Source organism: Callorhinus ursinus, unplaced genomic scaffold (genome assembly GCF_003265705.2).
Source record: "Callorhinus ursinus isolate GAN/ISIS: 27379988/994484 unplaced genomic scaffold, GSC_fseal_2.0 scaffold20, whole genome shotgun sequence".
NCBI classification, from domain to species: domain Eukaryota; kingdom Metazoa; phylum Chordata; class Mammalia; order Carnivora; family Otariidae; genus Callorhinus; species Callorhinus ursinus.
This window is the reverse complement of record NW_027397082.1, coordinates 18,221,574-18,248,776: the sequence shown is the minus strand read 5'-3', so window position 1 is coordinate 18,248,776 and position 27,203 is coordinate 18,221,574. Positions and strand designations below refer to the sequence as shown.

At 43.7% G+C, this 27,203-nt stretch overlaps 1 protein-coding gene and 1 pseudogene across 2 annotated transcripts; one reads left to right on the top strand and one right to left on the bottom strand.

Annotated features, from left to right (window-relative positions):
* Positions 1-5,956: 5,956 nt before the first annotated feature.
* Positions 5,957-27,014, top strand: ELOVL3 (ELOVL fatty acid elongase 3). 2 transcript variants are annotated; one of them, XM_073904546.1, is made up of 6 exons: positions 5,995-6,025; positions 21,741-21,826; positions 23,417-23,554; positions 24,648-24,779; positions 25,484-25,635; positions 25,880-27,014. In XM_073904546.1, the coding sequence occupies exons 3-6, from the start codon at positions 23,454-23,456 to the stop codon at positions 26,305-26,307; spliced, it is 813 nt and encodes a 270-aa protein (XP_073760647.1). In that variant the 5' UTR covers positions 5,995-6,025; positions 21,741-21,826; positions 23,417-23,453; the 3' UTR covers positions 26,308-27,014. The 2 variants fall into 2 exon arrangements, with proteins under 2 accessions (XP_025736784.1, XP_073760647.1); XM_025880999.2 differs by lacking the exon at positions 21,741-21,826 and having other exon boundaries at positions 5,957-6,025.
* Positions 7,404-8,349, bottom strand: LOC112830912 (vacuolar-sorting protein SNF8 pseudogene; annotated as a pseudogene).
* Positions 27,015-27,203: the final 189 nt, after the last annotated feature.

The window sequence follows — 27,203 nt, the reverse complement described above, 5'->3', positions numbered from 1 at the left end:
TTTTTTTTTTTTTTTTTTTTTTTTTTTGCCAGTACCATACTGTCTTGATGATTACAGCTTTGTAATAGAGCTTGAGGTCCGGAATTGTGATACCAACAGCTCTGCTTTTTTCAACAGTCCTCTGGCTATTTGGGGTCTTTTCTAGTTCCATACAAATTTTAGGATTATTTGTTCCAGCTCTGTGAAAAAGTTGATGGCATTTTGGTAGGGATTGCATTAAATGTGTAGATTGCTCTAGGTAGCATAGACAGTTTGACAATATTTGTTCTTCCAATCCATGAGCATGGAATGTTTTTCCATTTCTTTGTGTCTTCCTCAATTTCTTTCATGAGTATTCTATAGATTTCTGAGTACAGATCCTTTGCCTCTTTGATTAGATTTATTCCTAGGTATCTTATGGTTTTGGGTGCAATTGTAAATGGGATTGACTCCTTAATTTCTCTCTCTCTTTTTTTTTAAGATTTTATTTATTTATTTGACAGAGAGAGAGACAGTGAGAGAGGGAACACAAGCAGGGGGAGTGGGAAAGGGAGAAGCAGGCCTCCTGCCGAGCAAGGAGCCCGACGCAGGGCTCGATCCCAGGACCCTGAGATCATGACCCAAGCCGAAGGCAGTCGCTTAACCACCCAGGCGCCCCAATTTTTCTTTCTTTTGTCTATTGTTGGTATATAGAAATGCAACTGATTTCTATGCATTGATTTTATATCCTGCCACTTTACTGAATTCCTGTATGAGTTCTAGCAGTTTTGGGGTGGAGTCTTTTGGGTTTTCCACATAAAGTATCATATTATTTGCAAAGAGTGAGAGTTTGACTTCTTCTTTGTCAATTCGATGCCTTTTATTTCTTTTTGTTATCTGATTGCTGAGGCTAGGACTTCTAGTACTATGTTGAATAGCTCTCCTGACCAGTGGAAAAGTTTTTCCCCATTGAGAATGATATTTGCTGTGGGCTTTTCATCTATGGCTTTTATGATATTGAGGTATGTTCCCTCTACCCCTACACTGTGAAGAGTTTTCATCAAGAAAGTATGCTGTACTTTGTCAAATGCTTTTTCTGCATCTATTGAGAGGATCATATGGTTCTTGTCCTCTCTTTTATTTATGTAGTGCCTCACATTGATTGATTTGCAGATGTTGAACCAACCTTGCAGCCCAGGAATAAATCCCACTTGGTCGTGGTGAATAATCCTTTTAATGTACTGTTCGATCCTATTGGCTAGTATTTTGGTGAGAATTTTTACATCCATGTTCATCAGGGATATTGGTCTGTAATTCTCCTTTTTGGGGGGGGTGGTGTTTGGTTTTGGGATCAAGGTAATGCTGGGGGCACCTGGGTGGCTCAGTCAGATAAGCGTCTGTCTTCAGCTCAAGTCATGATTTCAGGGTCCTGGGATTGAGCCCCACATTGGGCTCCTTGTTCCTTGGGGAGCCTGCTTCTCTCTCTCACTCTGCCTGCTGCTCCCCCGCTTGTGCTCTCTCTCTCTCTCTCTGTCAAAAAAGAAAAAAAAAGGTAGTGCTGGTCTCATAGAAAGAGTTTGGAAGTTTTCCTTCCATTTCAATTTTTTGAACAGTTTCAGAAGAATAGGTATAACTTCTTCTTTAAGTCTTTGGTAGAATCCCCCTGGGAAGCCATCTGGCCCTGGGCTCTTGTTTGTTGGGAGATTTTGGATTACTGCTTCAATTTCCTTGCTGGTTCTTCCTTCCTGACTGGTTTCCTTCTGTTCAGGCTTACTATTTCTTCCTGTTTCAGTTTTGGTACTTTATACATCTGTAAGAATGCATCTATTTCTTCCAGATTGCCTAATTTGTTGGCATATATTTGCTCATAGTATGTTCTCATAATTGTTTGTATTTCTTTGGTGTTGGTTGTGATCTCTCCTCTTTCATTCATGTTTTTATTTATTTGGGTCCTTTCTCTTTTCTTTTTGATTGGTCTGGCCAGGGGTTTATCAATGTTACTAATTCTTTCAAAGAACCAGCTCTTAGTTTCATTGATCTGTTCTACTACTCTTTTGGCTTCTATTTCATTGATTTCTGCTCTAATCTTTATTATTTCTCTTCTCCTGCTGGGTTTAGGCTTTATTTACTGTTCTTTCTCCAGCTCCTTTAGGTGTAAGGTTAAGTTGTGTATTTGAGACCTTTATTGTTTCTTGAGAAAGGCTTGTATTGCTATATACTTCCCTCTTAGAACCACCTTTGCTGCATCCCAAAGATTTTGAACAGTTATATTTTCATTTTCATTTGTTTCCATGGATTTTTAAAATTCTTCTTTAATTTCCTGGTTAACCCATTCATTCTTTAGTAGGATGCTCTTTAGCCTCCATGTATTTGAGTTCTTTCCAAATTTCCTCCTGTGATTGAGTTCCAGTTTCAAAACATTGTGGTCCAAAAATATGCAGGGAATGATCCCAATCTTTTGGTACCGGTTGAGACCTGATTTATGACCCAGAATGTGATCTGTTCTGGAGAATATTCTATGTGCATTTGAGAAAAATGTGTATTCTGTTGCTTTAGGATGGAATATTCTGAATATATCTGTGAAGTCCATCTGGTCCAGTGTGTCATTCAAAGCCCTTGTTTCCGTGTTGATCTTCTGCTTGGATGATCTGTCCATTGCATTAAGGGTGGTGTTGAAGTCCCCTACTATTATTGCATTATTATCGATATGTTTCTTTGATTTTGTTATTGATTGGCTTATATAATTGGCTGCTCCCATGTTAGGGGCATAAATATTTACAATTGTTAGATCTTCCTGTTGGATAGACCCTTTAATTATGATATAGTGTCCTTCCTCATCTCTTATTACGGTCTTTGGTTTAAAATCTAATTTGTCTAGGGCCCCTGGGTGGCTCAGTTGTTAAGCATCTGCATTCCACTCAGGTCATGATCCCGGGGTCCTGGGATTGAGCCCTACATCAGGCTCCCTGCTCAGCAGGAAGCCTGCTTCTCCCTCTCCCACTCCCCCTGCTTGTGTTCCCTCTCTCACTGTTTCTCTCTCTCTCTGTCAAATAAAGAACAAACAAATAAATAAAATCTAAAATCTAATTTGTCTGATAATAAGGATTGCCACCCAGCTTTCTTTTGATGTCCATTAGCATGATAAATGGTTTTTCACCCCCTCACTTTATTTTTTTCTAAGATTTTATTTATTTATTTGAGAAAGAGAGAGAGAGAGAGCACAAGAGGGAGTAGGGTCAGAGGGAGAAGCAGACTCCCCGCCAAGCAGGGACCCCGATGCGGGACTCAGATCCCAGGACCCTGGGATCATGACTTGAGTGGAAGGCAGTCGCTTAACCAGCTGAGCCACCCAGGCACCCACAGCCTCTCACTTTAAATCTGGAGGTGTTTTGGGTCTAAAATGAGTCTTTTGTAAACAGCTTATCAGTGGATCTTGCTTTTTTTATCCAATCTGATACCCTGTGTCTTTTGATTGGAACATTTAGCCCATTTACATTCAGAGTAACTATTGAAAGATATGAATTTAGTGCCACTGTATTACCTGTAAAGTGACTGTTACTGTATATTGTCTCCATTCCTTTCTGGTCTTTGTTACTTTTGGGCTCTTTTTTTGCTTAGAGGATCCCTTTTAATATTTCTTGTAGGGCTGATTTGGTGATCACAAATTATTTTAGTTTCTGTTTGTCTTGGAAGCTTTTTATCACTCCTTCTATTTTGGATGACATCCTAGCTGGATAAAGTATTCTTGGCTGCATATTTTTCTCATTTAGCACCCTGAATATATCATGCCAGTCCTTTCTGGCCTGCCAGGTCTCTGTGGATAGGTCTGCTGCCAATCTAATGCTTCTACCGTTGTAGGTTATGGAACTCTTGTCCTTAGATGCTTTCAAGATTTTCTCTTTGTCTCTGAGATCTGTAAGTTTCACTATTATATAATAGGGGTGTTGACCTACTTTTATTGATTTTGAGGGAGTTCTTTGTGCCTCCTGGATTTTGATGGCTATTTCCTTCCCCAGATTAGGGAAGTTCTCCACTATAATTTGCTCTAATGTACCTTCTGCCCCCCCCTTTCCTCTTCTTCTGGGATCCCAATTATTCTAATATTGTTCTGCTTTATGGTATCACTTATCTCTCAAATTCTCCTCTCCTTTTTTTAAAAAAAATATTTTATTTATTTATTTGACAGAGAGAGACACAGTGAGAGAGGGAACACAAGCAGGGGGAATGGGAGAGGGAGAAGCAGGCTTCCCGCAGAGCAGGGAGCCCGATGCGGGGCTCGATCCCAGGACCCTGGGATCATGACCTGAGCCAAAGGCAGATGCTTAATGACTGAGACACCCAGGTGCCCCTCAAATTCTCCCCTTGTGATCCAGTAGTTGTTTATCTTTTTTTTCTCAGCTTCTTTATTCTCCATCATTTGGTCTTCTATATCACTAATTTTCTCTTCTGCCTCATTTATCCTAGCAGTTAGATCCTCCGTTGTTGGTTTTTTTTTAAATGAGAGAACACATTTATTAGCTCATGCAGCATACATGCACATGAGAGAAATTCAGTGATGAGTAACTCAAAGGGGTGGTCAGGACTTGTGCTTATACAGTATCTTCATGAAGAATGATAAACTTGTAGAACAGTAACAAGGATAAAGGCACAGGTTTTAGGCTTCCAAGTGCATCAAACTGTGGGCAGGTGAATACATTGGGGGAATCTAAGGGGGGTAAGGTTTGTTTGTGCAGATCCATCTCACTGCTGACTTTCTGTGTCAATGCTGTAAAACTACCCCAGGAGAGGGGATTTCTCAGAAGTATCTGCATTCAATCAGATAAGGGAAGCTCCAGGAAGGCATATTTTGGGGTGGCACATTTTGATCCCTATACTATTCACACAATAGAATTTGATTTATAGAATCTACACCCTAATAGCTTTGATCTCAATATAGTTTTGAAGTGTGTGCATGGTTCTTTGGTTAATCAGGGTTAATACACAATTTTTTTTTAAAGATTTTACTTATTTATTTGAGAGAGAGAGAATGAGAGAGAAGAGGGTCAGAGGGAGAAGCAGACTCCCTGCTGAGCAGGGAGCCCGATGTGGGACTCGATCCCGGGACTCCAGGATCATGACCTGAGCCGAAGGCAGTCGCTTCACCAACTGAGCCACCCAGGCGCCCTAATACACAATTTTTTAGAAGAGTTTAATAGTTTTGGGTGCCTTGTTTTCCCATTTCTTAGATATAATTCCCTACCTGTAGTGCCTATCAAAGGGGCAGGGCAACAAGGCCATGTTCCTACAAGGTGACCCCTTTCAGCCACAGCTGATTGTAGCGAGGGTGGATATTTGATCCAATGTCAACCATCTTTTACTTTTTCTTATTCTCTTGTCCCCCACGTTCAATAAGATATCATACCCTGTGGATTCTCTTTTCTCTGTCTCTATGTGTTTTCTCTTTTCCATTGCTAATGAACTGATTTATGCTTTCATTGCTTCTTGCTTGAATTATTACAGGTTTCTTAACTAGTCTCAAGCTGAATTTTCCTAAGGCACTATTTTAATTATGTCATTCTCTCACTCAAAATACCTCTATGATTTCCTTATTGTCTACTGAATTTAGCTTAATGCATGAGGTCTTTTTCTAATCTGTTCTCCCATAACTCTTCTATCTGTGCACTCCTCTAGTCATAATGGGGGGGGTTGCTGTACTTCAGAATGAACGCTTACATTTCCACATATTCGTTCTTAACCCTTTTCTCCCCATTTATGCCTCTCCCTGTCTATACCCTCCAGCACACCCCTCACTATGTGGCTCACTCCCCAGGCACTTTTTTTTTTTTAAGATTTTATTTATTTGACAGATAGAGACACAGCGAGAGAGGGAACACAAGCAGGGGGAGCGGGAGAGGGAGCAGCAGGTTTCCCGCTAAGCAGGGAGCCTGATGTGGGGCTTGCTTGATCCCAGGACCCTGGGACTATGACCTGAGCCGAAAGCAGATGCTTAACAACTGAGCCACCCAGCCACTTTTTTAGAACAGTGACTATTTCCACAGGGAAATGAACATGGTTGGAAGGTGGAAAGGTAAGAGTGGGGTTATAATTTGAAGTTAGGATATCTTATATCATCCCCTAATCTTATATCATACCCTGCAGTCTCCCTGCACTCATCTTTCCTCTCCTCTGGCCTGAGCCTTGCACCATCATTGGTGCATTACAGATATTAGCTGAGTTGAATAATCTACTATCTCTAGGCTTCATAGGTCAGATAGTGTTTTTTACCTCTTCGTTTTCAAACAGCAGCTACATTGTTCACATCTGGATTTGTTTGGAGTCAAAAATTTAACTGGCTCCCAAAAGATAAAGGTTTATAAAAACATAGAGAACAGTAAGTATTTACATGTTTTAATGCCTATAGCCAAACTCATTTTATATAGCTGTTATTTCCTGATTTTTGTTTATAGAATGTCAATGGTGAAACAGTAGATTCAAAAATTCTATAAGCATAAACAGATTATAAATATTTCTGGGAAAATTAATAGCAATATGAGCAGAAAACCATGAAATTCCTAACAAATAAACCCAGCAATGCCACTCTGCTAAATCACTACTGTTTTCAAGAGCCTCCATTTCTCATTGCATCTCATTAATAGCCTTTTTATGATTTCAACTTGCTTAGATATTAGTTCTTCTATTTCTCCAGAAAGGGATTCTCTAGTGTCTTGTATGCTTTTTTCAAGCCCAGCTAGTATCTTTATAATCGTTATTCTGAACTCTAGTTCTGACATCTTACTTGTGTCCATATTGATTAGGTCCCTGGCAGTCAGTACTGCCTCTTGTTCTCTTTTTTGAGGTGAATTTTTTTTTCTTTTTTTTTTTAAGATTTTATTTATTTATTTGACAGAGACAGAGATAGCGAGAGCAGGAACACAAGCAGGGGAAGTGGGAGAGGGAGAAGCAGGCTTCCCGCCGAGCAGGGAGCCCAATGTGGGACTTGATCCCAGGACCCTGGGATCATGACCTGAGCTGAAGGCAGATGCTTAACAGACTGAGCCACCCAGGAGTCCCTACAGAGTATTTTTTAAAAGATTTTATTTATTTGTTTGACAGAGAGAGAGAGAGCACAGCACAGGGAGAGGGAGAAGGAGAAGCGGAGGAGGAGGGAGAAGCAGACTCCCCACTGAGCAGGGGCCCGATTCAGGACTTGATCCCAGGACCCCAGGATCATGACCTGAGCTGAAGGCAGGCATTTAACTTATTGAGCCACCCAAGCGCCCTAGAGCACTTTTATAATCATGGCTTTTATGTCCTTGTTTGTTCCATCACATTATTATTTCTGGATCTGTTTTTATTGGTTGATATTTTTCTTTTTTTTTTTAAACAAAGTTGTTGAGGCTTTATTTACCAGTAGCTTCTCTCTCTTCTCCCTGGCAGCTGCTGTGCCCTCTTCCACACTCTCAGATTCAGAAGAGGACTTCTCTGGCCTCATCAGTGGTAATCTTATGGGAGTAGGGGTCAGTGGAAAGAGCTGACACATATTAGTGTGCCTCCTCTGGGGCCTACAAGTCCAACCAGGCCAACCTTTCCTTCAGCAGATGTTCCAGAACTTGCCTCACTTACTTTGTCTCCCACTTAAGACTGGCTTTGATCTCCCTTATGGTGACATGGCCATCTTCCCTGCCAGCAGCAACACTTAGTGTGATCTCTGTTGAACTCAGAACAAACTGCTGAGGTAAGAGCTACCCACAGGGATGATGCTGAAGCCAGCGCCTTTAGTTACTTAATGGCCCTGATCAGATTATCTTGGCTGATATCCTAGGCAAATTTTCTTCTTCCTTTGAATAGCTATTGATATAGGTCCTCCAAAGTTCTCCAAAGAAGTTTCATTTGGACCTTTCTTATATCTTCCATTTCAGGGGAAATGGAAGGGCCAGGCACACTGTGATAATTTGTATCCCCAACATCTCAGACCAAAATCCTTTTTCAGAAGTCAGAGGATCCACACCAGTGGTGGCACACATGTCCTGGAACTGTACTTGGAACTTGAGGACTCTTCTGGATCTTCTGCTTGTGCTTGCTGGCAAATGGCCCCAAACTGGTCTTGAACATATTCAACTCTTTGACATCTGGGTCCGTGATACTCAGCCACGACAGTGCCTCGCTTCTTAAAGCTGACCTTGGCATACTGACTGTATCCTTGCTCTCAGCCAGTGGGCCACCCTGCTGCCGGGACCCTGGGTTTCTGCATCCCTCGATCCACCACTGGCCTCTATTGACTGATATTTATCCTGTTTATGGGTAATATTTTCTTGCTCTTTTTTGGATGTTTAGGTTTTTTTGAGTAAGACATTGTGAATTTTACATCATTGGTTGCTAGATTATGTTGTATTCTTTTAGATAATGTTGGATTTTTTCTGGTGTGCAGTTAAATTTCTTGGAATCAGATGGATCCTTTTAAGGCTTGTATTTAAATTTTGTTAGAATAGATCTATAGCGATCTTTAAGGATTTTATTTATTCATTTGTCAGGGAGAGAGAGAGAGAAAACGCACAAGTAGGGGGAGCACAGGCAGAGGGAGAAGCAGGCTCCCCACTGAGCAGGGAGCCCAATACAGGACTCGATCCCAGGACCCTGGGATCATGAGCTGAAGGGAGATGCTTAACCTACTGAGCCACCCAGGTGCCCCTGGCTCTCAGTTCTATTCCATTGATGTATGTCTGTCCTTAGGCCAGTACTACATTCTCCGGATTATTATAACCTTTTTAAAAAAGATTGATTGATTGATTGATTTATTTATTTATTTATTTATTTATTTATTTGACAGAGAGAGTACAAGCAGGGGGCGGGACAGGAAGAGGGAGAGGGAGAATAAGCAGGGCCTCCATTTTAACTGTTTTAAAGTGTAGAATTCAGTCGCATTAATTATATTCACAATGTTCTGCCACCATCACTATTATCTATTTCCAAAATTTTTTTATAATCCCAAACAGAAACTACCCACTAAGCAATATTTTTCCATTCCTCTCACCCCGAAGCCCCTGATAACCCCTCACCTACTTTACATCTCTGTGAATTTGCCTGTGTCAGATATTTCATATAAATGAAATCATACAATATTTTTCTTTTTATGTCTGACTTCTTTCACTTAGCATTATGTTTACAAGGCTTATCCATGTTACACCATGTATCAGAACTTTATTCTTTTCTATGGCTGATTAATATTCCATTGTATACATATACCACATTTTGTTTATCCATTCATCTGTTGAAGGACACTTTGGTTGTTTCAACCTTTGACTATTGTGAATAATACTACAGTGAACATTAGCATACATGTGTTCGTTTGAGTCCCTATTTTCAATTCTTCTGGATATATATATAAGAGTGAAATTTCTGGGTCATATAGTAATTGTATGTTTAACTTTTCCAGGGGCTCTAATGCAGACTTTTAAAAATATAGATTGAGGGCGCCTGGGTGGCTCAGTTGGTTAAGCGACTGCCTTTGGCTCAGGTCATGATCCTGGAGTCCCGGGATCGAGTCCCGCATCGGGCTCCCTGCTCGGCAGGGAGTCTGCTTCTCCCTCTGACCCTCTTCCTTCTCGTGCTTTCTATCTCTCATTCTCTCTCTCAAATAAATAAATAAAATCTTTAAAAAAAAAAAAAAAAAAAAAAAAATAAAAATATAGATTGAGGGTGTAGTAGTTCAGTCGATTAAGTGTTCCACTCTTGATTTCAGCTCAGGTCGTGATCTCAGGGTTGTGTGATCGAGCCCTGTGTAGGGCTCCACACTCAGCATGGAGTCTGCTTGAGAGTCTCTCTCCCTCTGCCTCTGTCCCTTCCTGCACTCATGCTCTCTCTCAAAATAAATAAATATAATCTTTAAAATCTAGGGTGTCTGGGTGGCTCAGTCGGTTAAGTGTCTGCCTTTGGCTCATGTCATGATCCCAGGGTCCTGGAATCAAGTCCTGTGTAGGGCTCCCTGCTCAGCAGAGAGTCTGCTTCTCCTTTTCCCTTTCCCCCTCCCCTTTGCTTGCTCTCGCTCTCTCTCTCTCTCTCAAATAAATAGAATCTTTAAGAAAATAAAAAAATAATAAAATCGGGGTGCCTGGGTGGCTCAGTTGGCTAAGTGACTGCCTTCAGCTAGGTCATGATCCCAGAGTCCCGTGATTGAGTCCCACATTGGGCTCCCTGCTCAGTGGGGAGTCTGCTTCTCCCTCTGACCCTCCCCCCTCTCATGCTCTCTCTCTCTCTCTCAAATAAATAAATAAAAATCTTTAAAAAATAATAAAATCTGTATCTATATAATATATAAAATCTAAATCTACATATAAAGATTATAAATATATATTATATATAAATAATATATATGTATAAATTATAAATTATATGTTATATAAACATATATATTGATGTCATTTCCCTCCTTAAAACCTTGTAATGCTTCTCAATTTAAACTTATTATAAAGTTATAATAAGGGTGCCTGGGTGGCTTAGTTGGTTAAGTGTCTGCCTTTGGCTCTGGTCATGATCCCAGGGTCCTGGGATTGAGCCCCACATCAGGCTCTCTACTCAGCGGGAAGCCTGCTTCTCCCTCTCCCTCTGCCTGCCACTCCCCCTGCTTGTGCGCACACTCTCTCTCTCTCTGTCAAATAAATTAAAATTAAAAAATGAAAAAATAGTTAAAATGGTAGTTTTCATCTTTATATATTTTATCACAATAAAAAAAAAGATTGCTTTGGCAGCTGTGAAGAAATCAGACAATAGGTAAGGTTACTGCAGGAGTCTAGGTTAAAGATGATGTTCTGTTTACCATTGTAGTTTCACTCTATCCTTCTCTGGAAGTCAACCTATATTGACTTATTTACTGGCTCCTAGGCCCTCAGGCTTCTGGTTGAACTTGGCTAATGTGCAGCACCAGCAAGAGATCAGAGGGTGGGAGGATCTCAATCTGCAGGGTTGCTGTGGGCACCTATGGCAATTGATAACAGGTCACAGCTCCTGTCAGGCAGCCCTCTCCACAAAGCTCTGTGTGTCTCTGTATTCTAGTAATGGCTCCCTTCCCCCATTCCTTCCTTCTAGGGGTAAAGTGGCCACCACCTGTATTTCCCTACACCAGTTTATTAGTTTAATAGTTCCCTTATTAAACTTTTCTAGAATTATCCAACTTGAGTGTGCTATTAGTTTCCTGCCTTAGACCCATTTGGATGTAGTGAACAGAGCAATGAATATATTTGGCAGTAGGAACCTTGAGGTTTCGATAGTTTGGATGGTGTGACAGACATGGTCCTGGCTCTCAGAAAAGTTCTAATAAATTGGGGGAGGCAGGATGACACAGTCTAGAAAAATAAAACAAAAGAAAACATGATTTAGGCTCATACCAGCTAGCAGTAGTCCAGCTATGGACTCAGGTGCTAAGGTCATTGGAACTAGCTACTCAATGCACTGATCCAGATAGTACTAATGAACTATTTCCCTATCTCAGGGACAAAACTGACATTTCTCCAAGCTCTCAGATATGCAGGGGAGAAACCAAAGGAGGTTGGTTTTTTTCCACAGAGGAATTAGAAAAGTGAGGTCTCAAGGAAGCAGTGGAAATTGAGGTTTGGAAAAGATCTATTCAACTGAGTGGAAGGTTAGCATGCAGACACTGGCTTTCAATGGCCCAGCCCACCCCATCAGACAATCTGGAGATGTTCAGGCCTTAGGGTTAATTACGTAATACACTGTTCCATCCACTAGTTGGCCTTCTGAGCCCATTCTGTCCCTGAAGCCATGTATAGGGCTAACTGGGGGCGACTTCTCTACCATAGACCCTATACGACTTCTACCCCTCCAACTATTTCCCCATTTTTCCTCTTTTCCCTGAATGTCTCTCATCTATCATGGCCCTTCCAGCTGCCGAAAGGCATACATTAGCCCTACATCCCTGCTAGGTGACCAACCATCTCAGATCAGGTTTTCCTGACTCATACTGGAAATCCTTTTTTTTTTTTTAAAGATTTTATTTATTTATTTGACAGAGAGATAGCGAGAGCAGGAACACAAGCAGGGGGAGTGGGAGAGGGAGAAGTGGGCTTCCTGCCCAGCAGGGAGCCCGATGTGGGACTCGATGCCAGGACCCTGGGATCATGACCTGAGCCGAAGGCAGACGCTTAACGACTGAGCCACCCAGGCACCCTATACTGGAAATCCTTAATGTCTTGCCTGCCTTGCTTATTTCCCTTTGATTAAACATGGAGAATTCTGATTGGGGTGTAACTCCCACAACATGACCCTTAGATCTTCAGCCCCGGGACCTGTTCTCTGAGGCCTGCTAGTTGTTTCAGCTCAGCTTTCAGACCAAGGCCTTTTGTGGGCAAGTACAGCAAACTTTCTTTCTTATCACACCCACTTTACTCCCACAGGAAGCACTTACACATCCACCTTAGTCTCTGCCATGCTATAAGGATCCAGTCACCTTCAGAAATTCACAGCTTCTGGCTAGCTGTATAATCTCAGACACATTATTTAACTTCTGTATGTCTCAAGTTCTTAGCCGATGCCTGGTACATGGCAACACTCAGTAAATGTTAGTTGTTGTTGTTGTTGTTATAATTGTATTTTTAAAATATCAATATGTTCATATAACAGGTATGACCCACTTCAAATTTGAGTCTAAAAATAATCATGTTTCTCTCTTTAAAAAATTCTGAGTCTAAATTCAGTTTATTTTTAGAAGATTTTATTTATTTTATTTGAGAGAGAGAGAGAGAGAGAGAGAGAGTGTGTGTGTGTGTGTGTGTGTGTGCACGTGGGGGAGGGGCAGAGGAGAAGGAGAGAATCCCAAGCTGACTCCGCGCTAAGCACAGAGCCCCATGTAGGGCTCAATCCCATGACCCTGAGATCAGGACCAAGCCAAAACCAAGAGTCAGACACCCAACCGAGCCACCTAGACACACCTAAATTCAGTTTATTTTTATACCTGTTTTATATTAGCTTTTCTTTTCTTTTCTTTTCTATTAAAGTAAGCTTTATGCCCAACTGGGGCTTGAACTCACGACCCTGAGATCAAGAGTTGCATGCTCTACCTTGTGAGCCAGCCAGGTGCCTCTATTTTAGCTATTTATTTCTTAAGTAGTACACTCAGAAAAAATTCCCAAAAATGTCAAAAGGCTCACCACTTCTCCTATTCACCCAGTTCACCTTCCCATAGACAGCTCTCTTAACAATTATAACAATATAACAATTATATCAAATAACAATGGATATAAAATATTTCCATCACCATGAAAACTTCCCTTTACTCCATTGCAATCAATCTCCTTACCTAACACTTAGCTCTATCCAACCACTGACCTGCTCTTTGCCACTGTGATTTTGTGGGGTTTTTTTAGAATTTCATATAAAGATTAGAGCAGAAATAAATGATATAGAAACTAAAAAAAAAAAATAGAACAGGTTGGTGAAACCAGGAGCTGGCTCTTTGAAAAAAATCAAAATTGAGGGTTGCTGGAGGGGAGAAGGGTGGAGGGATGGGGTAACTGGGTGATGGACATTAAGGAGGGCATATGATGGGGCACCTGGGTGGCTCAGTCATTAAGCGTCTGCCTTCGGCTCAGGTCATGGTCCCAGGGTCCTGGGATCGAGCCCCACATTGGGCTCCCTGCGCAGTGGGGAGCCTGCTTCTCCCTCTCCCACTCCCCCTACTTGTGCTTTCTCTCTCGTTGTGTCTCTCTCTGTCAAATAAATAAATAAAAATCTTAAAAAAAAAAAAAGGAGGGCATGTGATGTATGAGCACTGGGTATTATATAAGACTGATGAATCACAGACCTATACCTCTGGAACCAATTCTACATTATATGCTAATTAATTGAATTTATTTATTTTTTTAAGATTTTATTTATTTATTTGATAGAGAGACAGAGCGAGAGAGGGAACACAAGCAGGGGAGTGGGAGAGGGAGAAGCAGACTCCCAGCTGAGCAGGGAGCCTGATGCGGGGCTCGATCCCAGGACCCTGGGATCATGACATGAGCTGAAGGCAGATACTTAAAGACTGAGCCACCCAGGCACCCCTAATTAATTGAATTTAAATTAAAAAATGTATTTTTAAAAAGATTTTATCCATTTATTTGACACAGAGAGAGAGAGAGAGCACAAGCAGGGGGAGCAGCAGAGGGAGAAGGAGAAGCAGGGACCTGATCCCAGGACCCTGGGATCATGACCCGAGCCGAAGACAGACGCTCAACCAACTGAGCCACCCAGGCACCCAATAAAAAAATATATTAAAAAATTGATAAACCGGGGCGCCTGGGTGGCTCAGATGGTTAGGCATCTGCCTTTGGCTCGGGTCATGGTCCCAGGGTCCTGGGATTGAGTCCTGCATCAGGCTCTCTGCTTGGTGCAGAGCCTACTTCTCCCTCTCCCTCTGCCATTCCCTCCACTTGTGCTCTCTGTCTCTATCTCTTTGTCAAATAAATAAATAAAATCTTTTAAAAAATTGATAAACCTCTAACCAGACTTATCAAGAAAAAAGAGAAAGGACTCAAAGAAATAGAATTTGATATAAATGGCATCACAGTATGTAGTCTTTGTGTTTGACTTCTTTCACTTAGCTTAATGTTTTTCTTACTTTCTTTTTTAAGGTTGATGATGTCGACAGTAGGTGGATGTGAGACAGGTTGGGTCAGGGAGGCCCTTGAGAAGAAAGGCAAGTGCAGCCTACAAGACAGAGACAATCCTTAGCAGGACTGGTGAACAGATGACATGGCCAAAGCCAGGGCGGCTTCTCTCTAGCCACTTCCAACCTTCCTTTTAGTACCTACATCTGTTGGGGCTGCCCCATCTTGCATAGCCTCCTTCCGACCTGGGCTGGTGGCTTGGACAGCAGGGGTCACTATGGGCTCTTGGTGGAGCCATGGCCTCCATGAATTCATTTGTCCAGTAACAGTTAACAAGTGAAGAACTGAGGGTTCTTCAAAGATGGCTCAGATACAGGCTTGCTCTCAAAAACTTTGAAACATAGTTTAGATTCTGAAGAACCTGTGGAGAGTTTAGATTTATATTTTCCTGGCCCCCAGCAACACCCTCTCCCTCTGCTAACTCCTTAACCAGTGTTTTTCAAATTACAAGATGCAGCCTATTAGTGGGTCATGATGGGCATTTTTTTAAAAGATTTTATTTATTTATTTGACAGAGGGAGAAAGACAGTGAGAGAGGGAACACAAGCAGGGGGAGTGGCAGAGGGAGAAGCAGGCTTCCCACCAAGCAGAGAGCCCGATGCAGGGTTCGATCCCAGGACCCTGGGATCATGACCTGAGCCGAAGGCAGACGCCCAACAACTGAGCCACCCAGGTGCCCCATGATGGGAATTTTTTTTTAAGTAATCTCCACCCCCAGTGTGGAACCCAATGTGGGGCTTGAACTTAACGATCATTAGATCAAGACCTGAGCTGAGATCAAGAGTAGAATGCTTAACCAACTGAGCCACCCAGGCACCCCATGATGGGCATTTTTAAATAATGAAATACAGTGGAATAAAAATATCAGACACAACATGGAAAGGATGTGTATGTTTTGAAAGATGTTTCCAATACATGTGTATGTGTGGAGTTACAACATAACATGTATTTCTCCTTGTGTGTCTCAATCAAAAAATTATGAAAGCCACTACCTTGTACATTGGTATTTCCCCTGGGGTTGTAGCCTCTTCAATCTTCTGACTCTGAGCTTCTGACTTCTGAACATTAATAGTTCCCAAACTCTAATGAGCAAAAGAATCACCTGGGAAGCTTGTTGAAACTGTGGTTCCCAAGCCCCTACCTACCTCTAAATATATTCACAATCAGAAGGCTGGCATGAACCCAGGAGACTTCGTTTTTTAAAAAAGAGATTTATTTATTTAAGAGAGAGAGAGAGCACAAGCAGGGTGAGCAGCAGGCAGAGGGAGAGGGAGAAGCAGACTCCCCACTGAGCAGTGACCACCCCCCCCAACTGATGCGGGCTCGATTCCAGGACTCTGGGTTCATGACCTGAGCCGAAGGCAGATGCTTAACCTACTGAGCCACCCAGGTGCCCCAGGAGACTTCATTTTTAACAAGCTGGAGGTGACAGTGTGAATGGTTTATGGACCCCAGTTTGAAAGGCCCTGCTTGACCTCTCCTTGGCCAATTTCATCCACAGCCAAGAGTTCAGCGGTATCCTCTCCCCTGAGAGTTGAAGGCAGTTTGACAGCCTGAGTTTTAGACACCTGGTTATTGGATCCTCTGATCTGGTGTTCCTTGCATTCATAGGGCTCAAACTGAATTCATCTCCCTCTCACCCCACTATTCAAATTTATTCCTCTTCCATTATTTCCCATCTTTGTGAGTGGATGCACTATATACCCTGTCAACCAAACCAAAATAAAGGAGAGAGAGGAATTAAAGATAGGCCCCCAGAGGTAAGCCTGAGCACAGGGTTGACTTCATGGGTGCATGACCTGTGCAACCACACAGGGCCCTGCACTTAGAAGTACCTTATGCTCGGCTTCATGTTCTGCTGTCACTATCTTGAGAGTCTTCATAATTTTTGAACAAAGAACCTTACATTTTCATTTGGCATTAAGCCTCACAAATTACGTAGCCTGTCCTGCCTAGGAGCCTGGGAGCCTGGTGGGGACTTTAAATATAAATAGGGAAGTCAGTAAAAAGAACAGGTTAGGAAGAAAGTGAGCTGGCTTTCTACACCTGAATGTGAGCTATCTGTAACTCAGATCAGGCAGGTGGAGAGTCCAGTAGGAAGTTGGAAATATGAGCAAGAACAGAGAACAGAGGTCAAGATGGAAGATAAGTAGTTTGGAGTTAGCCAAATAGAAGTAACAGGTGAAATCATGAAAGAGAGTTAGCCAGGAAAGAGTATACACTGAGATGGAGTAAGTGACAGGGACAGGACTTTAAGAAACAATAGCATTAAAGAGGTGGGAAGTATGGGAAGAAGACCAGCAAAGGCACAGGAAGAAATATAGAAGCAAAACCAAGACAGTAAAAATACTGGGGAGAGATGACCTGACATGGACATGCAGGATCTGAGGGTACGGAAAGTAGAAGCAGAAAAGCCAATTTAGTGACAGAACACAGAAAAGAGAGATTCAACCCGAGAAATTTTAGTCACCTATTAGTTTTGAACATTTACTGATTACAAAAATAATTTTTAAATCACCCATATTCCACCATCCAAACTGTTAGCATTTTTGTTGTATTTCCTTCCAATGTTTCTTTTCAGCATAGTTTTCTTCCATATTTTTTCCTCTAAAGAAAGTTTACAAATATTCTATCTACAGTCTTTCATGTTTTTGCTCCACAAATCCTACATTTTTAAAATTCTACATTCTATCCAGAGCACTTCCTATGTCATTAAAAGCATTTTTCCCTGGATTCCAAAATCTTGTGACATCAATTTTAAAATATCATGAAAGAAAATTTAAAATACTTCTAATTTTTTTCCTATAATATCACCCACCCCATCAAATGATCTCACGTTTTAGTGTTTCTTTTCAACTTCAATCTTTAAAAACATCATCACTGGGGCACCTCAGTTAAGCGTCTGCCTTCAGCTCAGGTCATGATCCCAGGGTCCTGGGATCAAGCCCCGCATCGGGCTCCCTTCTAAATGGGAAGCCTGTTTCTCCCTCTCCCACTCCCCCTGCTTGTGTTCCTGCTCTCGCTCTCTCTCTCTGTGAAATAAATAAATAAAATCTTTAAAAAAAGATAGAAACTAAGGTAACTGAGGTAATAGGATAGATACAGTCTTAAATATTGTTTTCTCTCACATTATTTTGCAAACATGGTTTCATGTTTCTCCATGTTCTGGTAGCTATAAGCTGTTTTATACTATTAAGTGTTTAATAATTTAATCACCTGCTGACGTGTTTCAGTACATACAGTTTTTTGTTTTGTTTTGTTTTGTTTTGGCCTATATCACTGGGTTTTGCGTTTCTAGGTGAGGGATTGGGTCAAAGCATACCAGTTGGCTTTTGCTAAGTATTACCTAAGTGTGCTTCTAGAAGGGTTAAGTCAATTTACCTGGCCACCAGCCAGGTGTGGATGTATCTTTTCCCAGGGCTTTGACTGGCGTTGGGTATTTAATTTTTACTTGGTTTAATGGCTGTTAATTGGGACCATACTATACATATAGTCTTTAATTTGCATTTCCATAATTACTGAGGAAGTTGAGTCTTTAAGATACATACATATTTACTGTTTGTATTTCCCCTAGATGCCTATTCAATTCAAAGCAACAGACATATTCTGAGTGCCGTCTATGGGCCTAGTGCTGTGTGCTTCCCTCAAGGATGAGTGCCCTAACAAAAATGACCATTTGGGATAGGGTGAGGGAGCCAGGTAGTATAGAAAATATATAATTACTTTATTCCATTGGTGGAAGCACAATACCAGCAGGCAGTTCGGGCAAAGTCCTATGTGTGGAAGACAGAGAAAGAAGGGTTTGACTCTGTTTGAAGCAGGTTAGGCTTTTGCAGGTCAAGTGCTTTAGAGCTAAGGCCAAACAAAGAGTAAGATTTGTCCAGATGAGAAGATGTCTGGAGAGATAAAACAATGTGGAGAGAGGTAAAGGGGTTGAAAAACATGAAATATAGTATTTGTGTAATGGAGTTGTGACTTTCTAAAGCTAAAATGTGAAATGCTGGGACGCAGAGGGTTGATGGAACTCTTCCTGGAAAGGAAGAGTCAGGGCTAATCTCAGGATTCTGACCTTTGCCCTGAGAATTTCTTTTGTTCTTAAAGGGGAATGGCATGAGCTAACTTGTGTTTTAGGAAGATATTTCTGGAAGCTAATGACAGGTGGATCTGGAGACACTGGAGTCTATAAGATGAGCGTATCTATGTTTTAACCACTTATCAAGGGTCATAGATAGGACTAAGGGTAAGCTTTTTAGGTAGTATGCACATTAACTCTTTATCTTAAAACTGTTCCCATTTTATAGCCTTCCTTTACATTTTTTAAAAATTGTGGTAAGATATATGTAACTTAAAATGTACTACCTTAACTATTTTTAAGTGTGTAATTCAGTATTGTTAAGTACATTTCACATTGTTGTGCAACCAGTCACCAGATCGTGACTTTCCTTTTAAGTTAATTTAATTCAGTTTTATTAAAAAGAAATTGAAGGATGCCTGGGTGGCTCAGCTGGTTGAGCGTCTGCCTTCAGCTCAGGTCATGATCCCAGGGTCCTGGGATCAAGCCCTGCATTGGGCTCCGGCTCAGTGAGGAGTCTGCTTCTCCCTCTCACTCTCCCTCTGTGCTTTCTCTCTGTCAAGTAAATAAATAAAATCTTAAAAAAAAATTGAAATTTGTACAAATTTAACTTTTTTGGTAATAATTACTGATGGCTGCTTAACACTTTACATTGTGTAATGCTCTTTAACATATATGATCTCATTTGATCCTCATAAACATCCTTCTGAGGTAGATATTATCCCCGTTTTACAGATGAGAAAGCTGAGGCCAAGAGCCAAAAGACCAGACAAGCTTGGGGGTGTGTTTATCCTGGAGAAACGACGAGTGTCACCCAGATTTATAAGCTGAGGATTTCACCCATCCAATCAGTCATGCAGCAAATATTATCCGAGTACCTAGTATGTGCCCAGTTAGGAGAATGATGTTGAGCAAAATAGACATATTCCCTGCATTTATGAAGCTCAAGGACTAGTGGGGTAAACAGGCATTCATCAAGAAGTCATAAGGGGCGCCTGGCTGGCTCAGTCAGTGGAGCATGTGACTCTTGATCTTGGGGTTGTGAGTTCAAGTCCCACACTGGGTGTAAAGATTACTTAAAAATAAAATCTTTAGGGGCGCCTGGGTGGTTCAGTCAGTTAAACGTCAGACTCTTGTTTTCGGCTCAGATCAAGATCTCAGGGTCCTGGGATCAAGCTCCCTATCTGGCTCCGTGCTCAGAGGGGAGTTTGCTTGAGATTCTCTCTCTCTCCTTCTTCCCCTCCCCCTGCCCCTGCTTGTATGTGCACATGTGGGCATGCTTTCTCTCTCAAATAAATAAATAAATCTTAAAAAAAAAAATAGGAGCGGGGCACCTGAATGTCTCAGTCAGTTAAGCATCTGCCTTCAGCTCAGGTCATGATCTCAGAGTTCTGGGATAGAGCTCTGGGCATGTTCTCTGCTCAGCAGGGAGTCTGCTTCTCCCTCTCACTCTCTCTCTGTGCTCTCTCTCAAATAAATAAATAAAATTTAAAAAAAAATAGGGGCGCCTGGGTGGCTCAGTCAGTTAAGTGTCTGCCTTCGGCTCAGTTCATGATCCTGGGGTCCTGGGATGGAGCCTGTATTGGGGTTCCCTGCTCAGTGGGGAGTCTGCTTCTCTCTCTCCCTCTGCCCTTCCCCCTGCTCCTGCGTGCTTTCTCTCAAATAAATAAATAAAATCTTAAAAAAAAATAAATACCACTTCTTCTGAAAAACCTTTAAAAAATAAAGTAAAATCTTTAAACTTCACAGGGAAAGACAATGTAAAATATCTTCGTTTGAGAGCAGCTCAGGACCACGTATACTTATGCTATATGCATTTGTAAACCTTCCAAAATGATTCACCCTGACATTTCCATGTGTCTGTCTAATCCACAATATCCTTTCCTTGACATTATATGATTTGTATACTGACCCCCAACCTTGTGAGGTAAGCAGGCAAGTGTGACTGTCTATATTTTACTGATGAAAAATTCGAGTCTCAAAGAGGTTAGATAACTTGACTAAAACCACATGACTAGTTAATGGTGAAGCTGGGATTTGAATCCAGGTCTTGTAACACCTAGATTGTTATTCTTGTAGTATTCATTCTTCCATCTATTCATTCCTTCATCAAATATGCACTGATCATCTTCTGAGTGTCAGCCTACATAGGGAGCGGTCAAGAGCCACTGAAGGGTTTGAAGCAGGAAAGCAGCATGATCCAATTTAGTTTTTTTAAAAGATTTTATTTATTGGGGCGCCTGGGTGGCTCAGTCATTAGGTGTCTGCCTTTGGCTCAGGTCATGGTCCCAGCGTCCTGGGATCGAGCCCCACATCAGGCTCCCTGCTCAGCGGGGAGCCTGCTTCTCCCTCTCCAGCTCCCTGTGCTTGTGTTCCCTCTCACTCTCTCTCTGTCAAATAAATAAATAAAATCTTTTTTAAAAATTAAAAAAATAAAGATTTCATTTATTAGAGAGAGAGCATGAGGAGAGCATGAGCAGGGGGAGGGGCAGAGGGATAGGGAGAAGCAGGCTCCCCGCTGAGCAGGGAAGCCCTACACAGGGCTGGATTCCAGGCCAGGACCCTGGGATCATGACCTGAGCCAAAGGCAGATACTTAACCAACTAAGCCACCCAGGTGCTCCTCCAATTTAGGTTTTAGATGAGAGGGCAATGATGGTTTCCATAATATGGTCTGGGACCACCTACTGGGTCTGAATCTCTGGGATTGGGGCTCAGGAATGTCACCATCAGCCAGGTTTGGGAATTCCTTTCCAATTCTAATGCAATGAGGAGAGAGGAGCACTGTATTAGAGAAGGAGGTGGTGCAAACAGTTAACATGACTAAGGTTGTGGCTGTAGTGAGAGCCAACCAGGTAAGAAGTGATGAAGTACAGGGACAAAGTGATACATTTGAGGATCATTAGAAAGCATGGGCAGGACAGTGGCTGAGGTTCAAAGAACTAGAGCTGGGATTCCTGCCTGGGGCCTCATGCTCTGGAGCCTGTGCACTTTATTGCACATAGACTTTTATAACCATGTCCCGATTTTAAATATTTATATTTACATCTCTTGGCCCTTGTTTTGCAGATCTCCATCTTATTTCAAACTGTCTTCAAGTCTTGTATTTCTCCCTCACTTTCATAAAGCCTAGGAGAGACATTAGGGACAGACAAGTAAGGCCTTACAAGCTTTAAAATATTTATTTCTTTGGGGCTGGGTGCCTAGGCAAGGAAAAAATAGATTTGATTAGACAAGCACAAACTCTGGGAGAGAATAGTAAGATACTGGGGAGATGCATCTCCCCTTCTATAAACCATAGAAGGCCTCCAGAAAACCTGAAGACAATAATCCCAGAAGCCCAGAGGGTGACCGTATTTCCTCTCCAAGGTTATTACTGGGTTTCAAGCTGGAGCAGTTCAAGAATTCAGAAACTGTAAAGAATCCACAACAGCTTCAACTACCATCTCCCCAAACATCAACATCAACAACCTTGACAATAAAATTTTTAAAATTCGGGGCACCTGGGTGGCTCAGTTGGTTAAGCATCTGTCTGCCTTCGACTCAGGTCATGATCTCCGGGTCCTCGGATGGAGCCCCGCATCAGGCTTCCTGCTTATTAGGGCATCAGCTTCTCTCTCTCTCCCTCTGCTCCTCCCCACTGTTCATTCTCTCTCTCAAATAATCTTTTTTTAAAAAAGATTTTATTTGACAGAGAAAGACACAGCAAGAGAGGGAACACAAGCAGGGGGAGTGGGAGAGAGAGAAGCAGGCTTCCCCTTGAACAGGGAGCGTGATGTGGGGCTCGATCCCAGGACCCTGGGATCATGACCCAAGCCAAAGGCAGACGCTTAACGACTGAGCCACCCAGGCGCCCCAATAAATAAAATCTTTAAAAATACATTAAAAGGGGTGTCTGGTGGCTCAGTTGGTTAGCGACTGCCTCCGGCTCAGGTCATGATCCTGGAGTCCCGGGATCGAGTCCCGCATCGGGCTCCCTGCTCGGCAGGGAGTCTGCTTCTCCCTCTGACCCTACCCCCTCTCATGTGCTCTCTCTCATTCTCTCTCTTTCAAACAAATAAAATCTTTAAAAAAAAAAAATAAAAATATATTAAAAGTAGTCTCCTTCCCACCCGCAACCACAGACCTGAAGAGGGCAGATGGGACTGTGGGGGATTCGTCTGCATCCGGGGTCTGGGTTTCCCAGGGTCTCGGGGAGGCGAGAAACTGACACCCGAATTTCTGAATGCAGGCATCAGAGGCTGAGGACACCTCCACTCTCTCCTCACTGCCAGGTAGCTCAGGATTAAAGTGCACTGAGGCAAAGGCTATGGTTGGCAGTACAGGGGCTTAGCCAAGCAGGTGGGCGGGAATGGAGGTGTGGGAGAAAAGGCTGGGAAAGTGGGTGTGGTGGGATCCTACCACTGGCATTTGGGTTGGGGTGTGAGAAGCACCTGGGGGAGGTGCCCTGGAGGATGACCAATCAGAGAGCGGGTTGCGGCCCAGGGGCAGGACAGGGGTGTATCTTGGTCGAGATTGGATAACGGTCTGGAGCTGGGAGGGGCCGCGCACCGCCCGGGCCCGCGGCTCTGCAATTTATGTTCAGAAGCCCCCGCGGCGCCGGCGGTGGAAGTCGTCTGACTGTGGCGCACTTGCGGGAATCTGACGCTACTCGCTTGCCGCGGAGTTCCTTGCCTGGGAGTTCCGCGTGCGTTTCGTCCTGCCCCAAAGTTCGCTCCATCCTGGTGCCCCAACCTCTTGCCCAGCTTCTCAAGCTCCGGACCTCGACGTCTGCAGAACGAAATGGTCACAGCCATGAATGCCTCGGACGAAATAGAGCAGATATTGCAGCCTTACAACTTCGAGCTGTTCCGGGACATGAGGCCCCTTTTGGAGGAGTACTGGTGAGACCTGGGGAAGGCGAAGGGCCGTGCCAGGGTCCTGATCTTGATGACTGCTATAGGGGGTGGGGTGGTGGGGAGGGGAGGAGACACTGGATGCCTGCAATGATTTTCTTAAAGAGCAAAGGTATCGGGCTCCTCTACTGGCTCCATATCCCTGTTGTCCAAGGTGCAGTTAGCGTGGCATCTCAGAGATTAGATGCGGAGGAAAGAAAGAAAGAATGAGAGAGAAAGAAAGAGAGAAAGAAAGAAAGAGAGAGAGAGAGAAAGAAAGAGAAAGAAAGAGAGAAAGAAAGAGAGAAAGAAAGAAAAAGAAAAGAAAGATAGAAAAAGAAAGAAAGAAAGGAAGGAGACAGGAAGGAAGGAAGGGAGAAAGGAAGAAAATGGGTTGAGGAAAGTAGGAGACAGAAACCCAGAGGAAAGAGTGTAGTGAGAAATGATCTCTGAGGAAGGGGTTGATCTGAACTCCTACTCCCACCCACCTTATAGACGACTCTCCTCAGTCCTTTGTGGTGGTGTGTGCAGGCGTGCGGGCATAGTGCTGGTCCCAGGGACAGTCTGCCTTCACAATTATCACACTATTCCCCAAATGCTCCATTGTCCCTGCTGTGGAGAAGGAGACACAGTCAGGGAGCTCTTTCAAAATTACCCCCAGGCTCTGACTTTGCCCTAAAGTTCCTCAGAGGTGTTTGTGGGCTGACTTTGTGCTCCAGCCAATTTGCCATAACCCAACCAGGAAGAAACTATTGCCACATTCTTCTTATACCAGACCTCTGGGTTGGTTCAAGGCATGGACACAGCAGCTGTCAGCCACTCAATTCCACTGAGAGCAATAATCACAGAAGCCTTGAACACAGCCCCTGCCTTGTGCTAGGTACTTTATATACCTTAACACTGTCAGGCGAGGAGTGTTATTTCTCCTTTATGATAAGGAAACTGAGGCTCAGAGAACTAAGTAGTTTTTTCCCAATGTCACACAGCTAGTAAGTGGCAGAGCTGGGACTCCAACCCAGAGCACTCACCTTGAGAGACCAGTGGGCATTCCTGTAACCAGCACCCACCCATAAGACCATCCCCTCTGCCTTCTGCCTGCCAGGGCAACCTCATTCCTCATAGCTCTGGTCTACCTGCTACTCATCTTTGTGGGGCAGAACTACATGAAGGCACGGAAGGGCTTCAACCTGCAGGGGCCTCTGATCCTTTGGTCCTTCTGCCTTGCACTCTTCAGGTAAGACCCCCCTACCCCCAATCTCCACTCCCTGCCTATCCTGTAGACCCTAGACCCTCATTCTATCACTAAAACCTTTCTGGAAACCCCAAGTGAGTCAATGCCCCAAGTTGCCCTCTAACTCTTTCCCTAGCCCATTCACTCAGCTCCAGCTCCCTCCCCGGCTTCCATCCTCCTCCCACATTACCCTATTTACTTTCTTCCCCAGGCCCCATACAGGCAGCCTCTGCTCTCTCTCATGAGTCCTCTTGTGCTCATGGAGTCTGTGTACTTTTAACAATTTTCTCTAGCCTCTAATGCTCTCAGAATCTAACACCCTCTCTCCCCACTCCCCCCAAAAAACACCCTCTCCCAAGACCTTCCAATAACTTCTGTAGCCCCTCCTTCCCAGATTTCATCCCCCAAACTCCCTCTGTCTCCCCTATCCTGTTGCCCATCCCCTCCCGTGTTCCTACCCATCCCAAGAACCCTAGTCCCTAACTCAGTTTTCAATCCCATCCTCCAGCATCCCCTGGCCCTTCCCCAGCCTTCATATCCTCTAGATTACTGGTTGGATCCTGGGCCCAAGATCTCAGAAGCTGTGACTCATTCTGCTGGAAGGGGGAAGTGGTGGAGCTTGGGACAGTGACCCGCCAGGCCACGGGGGAAGGGTGAATTGGTGCCTGGGGATGACCCTTACACCCTTTTCCTCTATCCCACTTCAGTATCCTGGGGGCACTGAGGACATGGGGCCATATGGCTACCCTGCTACTTAAGGGGGACCTAAAGCAAACTGTGTGCTTCTCCACCTTCGCCACCACTCCCATAATCAGATTCTGGTCCTGCCTCTTTGTTCTCAGCAAGATCATTGAACTTGGTGAGTGGCACGTCTTTGTCTCTCTGGTGCCCAGTCAACTGCATCCCTCCTCAGGGCCCCCCCTACAACCCCCATCACATGGAGAGTCCCTTCCCCACCCTAACACCTCTTACCCAAGCCCCTCTTTAAATTATTTGCCACAAAGACCCTTCTCCATGCCCTGAGAATTCCCCCTATGTCCCTATATCCATCATGGAGGGTGGTGCCAACACTGGTATGCCAGCTATGACTCCCCATCTCCCAGGAGACACAGCCTTCATCATCCTGCGTAAGCGGCCACTCATCTTTGTGCACTGGTACCACCACAGCACAGTGCTAGTGTACACGAGCTTTGGATACAAGAACAAGGTGTCTGCAGGCGGCTGGTTCATGACCATGAACTTCGGTGTGCATGCCATCATGTACGTCTACTACACTCTGAGAGCTGCCAAAGTCAAGTCCCCCAAGTGGTTACCCATGCTCATCACCAGCCTGCAGATCCTGCAGATGTTTATGGGAACCGTTGTTGGCATCCTAACTTACATCTGGAGACAGGAACAGGGATGCCACACCACAATGGAGCACTTCTTCTGGTCCCTTGTCTTGTATACGACCTATTTCATCCTCTTTGCCCATTTCTTCCACCAAACCTACATAGTGCCCAAAGTCAAAGCCAAGACCAAGAGTCAGTGAAGGGTTGGAGAAAAAGGAACCCCAGGCTCTCTCCCTGCCAAGGCACCAAAGGGTTGAGCTTAGGTTTGGGAGAATAATTAGGAGGCCTTCCCTGCATGGTTTTTCCCATGGGATCTGTGCCCCAAGGTGGCAGGAAGTTATGTCAGACAAGAAGTGTCAGCCGTGGGTGGGTTGTAATCTAGTACTTTGATGTTTCTGTTTTTAATGTGAAGGCCAAGCAAGCCCTGGCTGGGATGGGGGTAGAACTGAGGAGGATTTCCAGAGCTGAATTTATATTTCTATCCAGAAATCTTCTTGCTCCATTTTTAAATTAAAGATTTCAACAAGTCTTTTTTGGGGGGTTTTGAGATTTGGGGGAAGAGGACTGCTGTGATGGGAGAGGGCTGCTGGCAGCGGGATGGTTGGTCACTGAGTGAGAAGTCTAAGGAGGTATGAAGGTGTGTGGAAAGATGAGAGGCACACACACACTCAATAAGAATTCTAGGCCTGGTAGGCACTTAATAAATGTCTGTTACAGACCAGAATTTTATTGCTATTCGAGACCCAAGCCCCTCACAGGAACAGTGAAAAACAGGTGCAGAAAGGCGGTGTAACTTATCTAAGGTCAGTCTTCCTAAGTTGCAGAATTGACACCGGCAAGCAAGCGTTCCAGACCAGAACTTCCTGTTATCCTCCATGAGACCACGAGGTGGCGCCGCAGCACCAGCTTTGGCCAACGCCAGCCAAGTAGCTAGTCCCTAAGCCACACCTACATACTCGCACGCAGGTCCCCCCGCCGCCAGGAATCCCCCAGTTGCCCCATCCCGGTGTTGGGAGCTGAGAGGGGACTGAAGCCCTAGAATCCCGGGCCCTCACCTCTTTCCTGTACACCCAGCTCTCCTTTAGACATGGGGTAG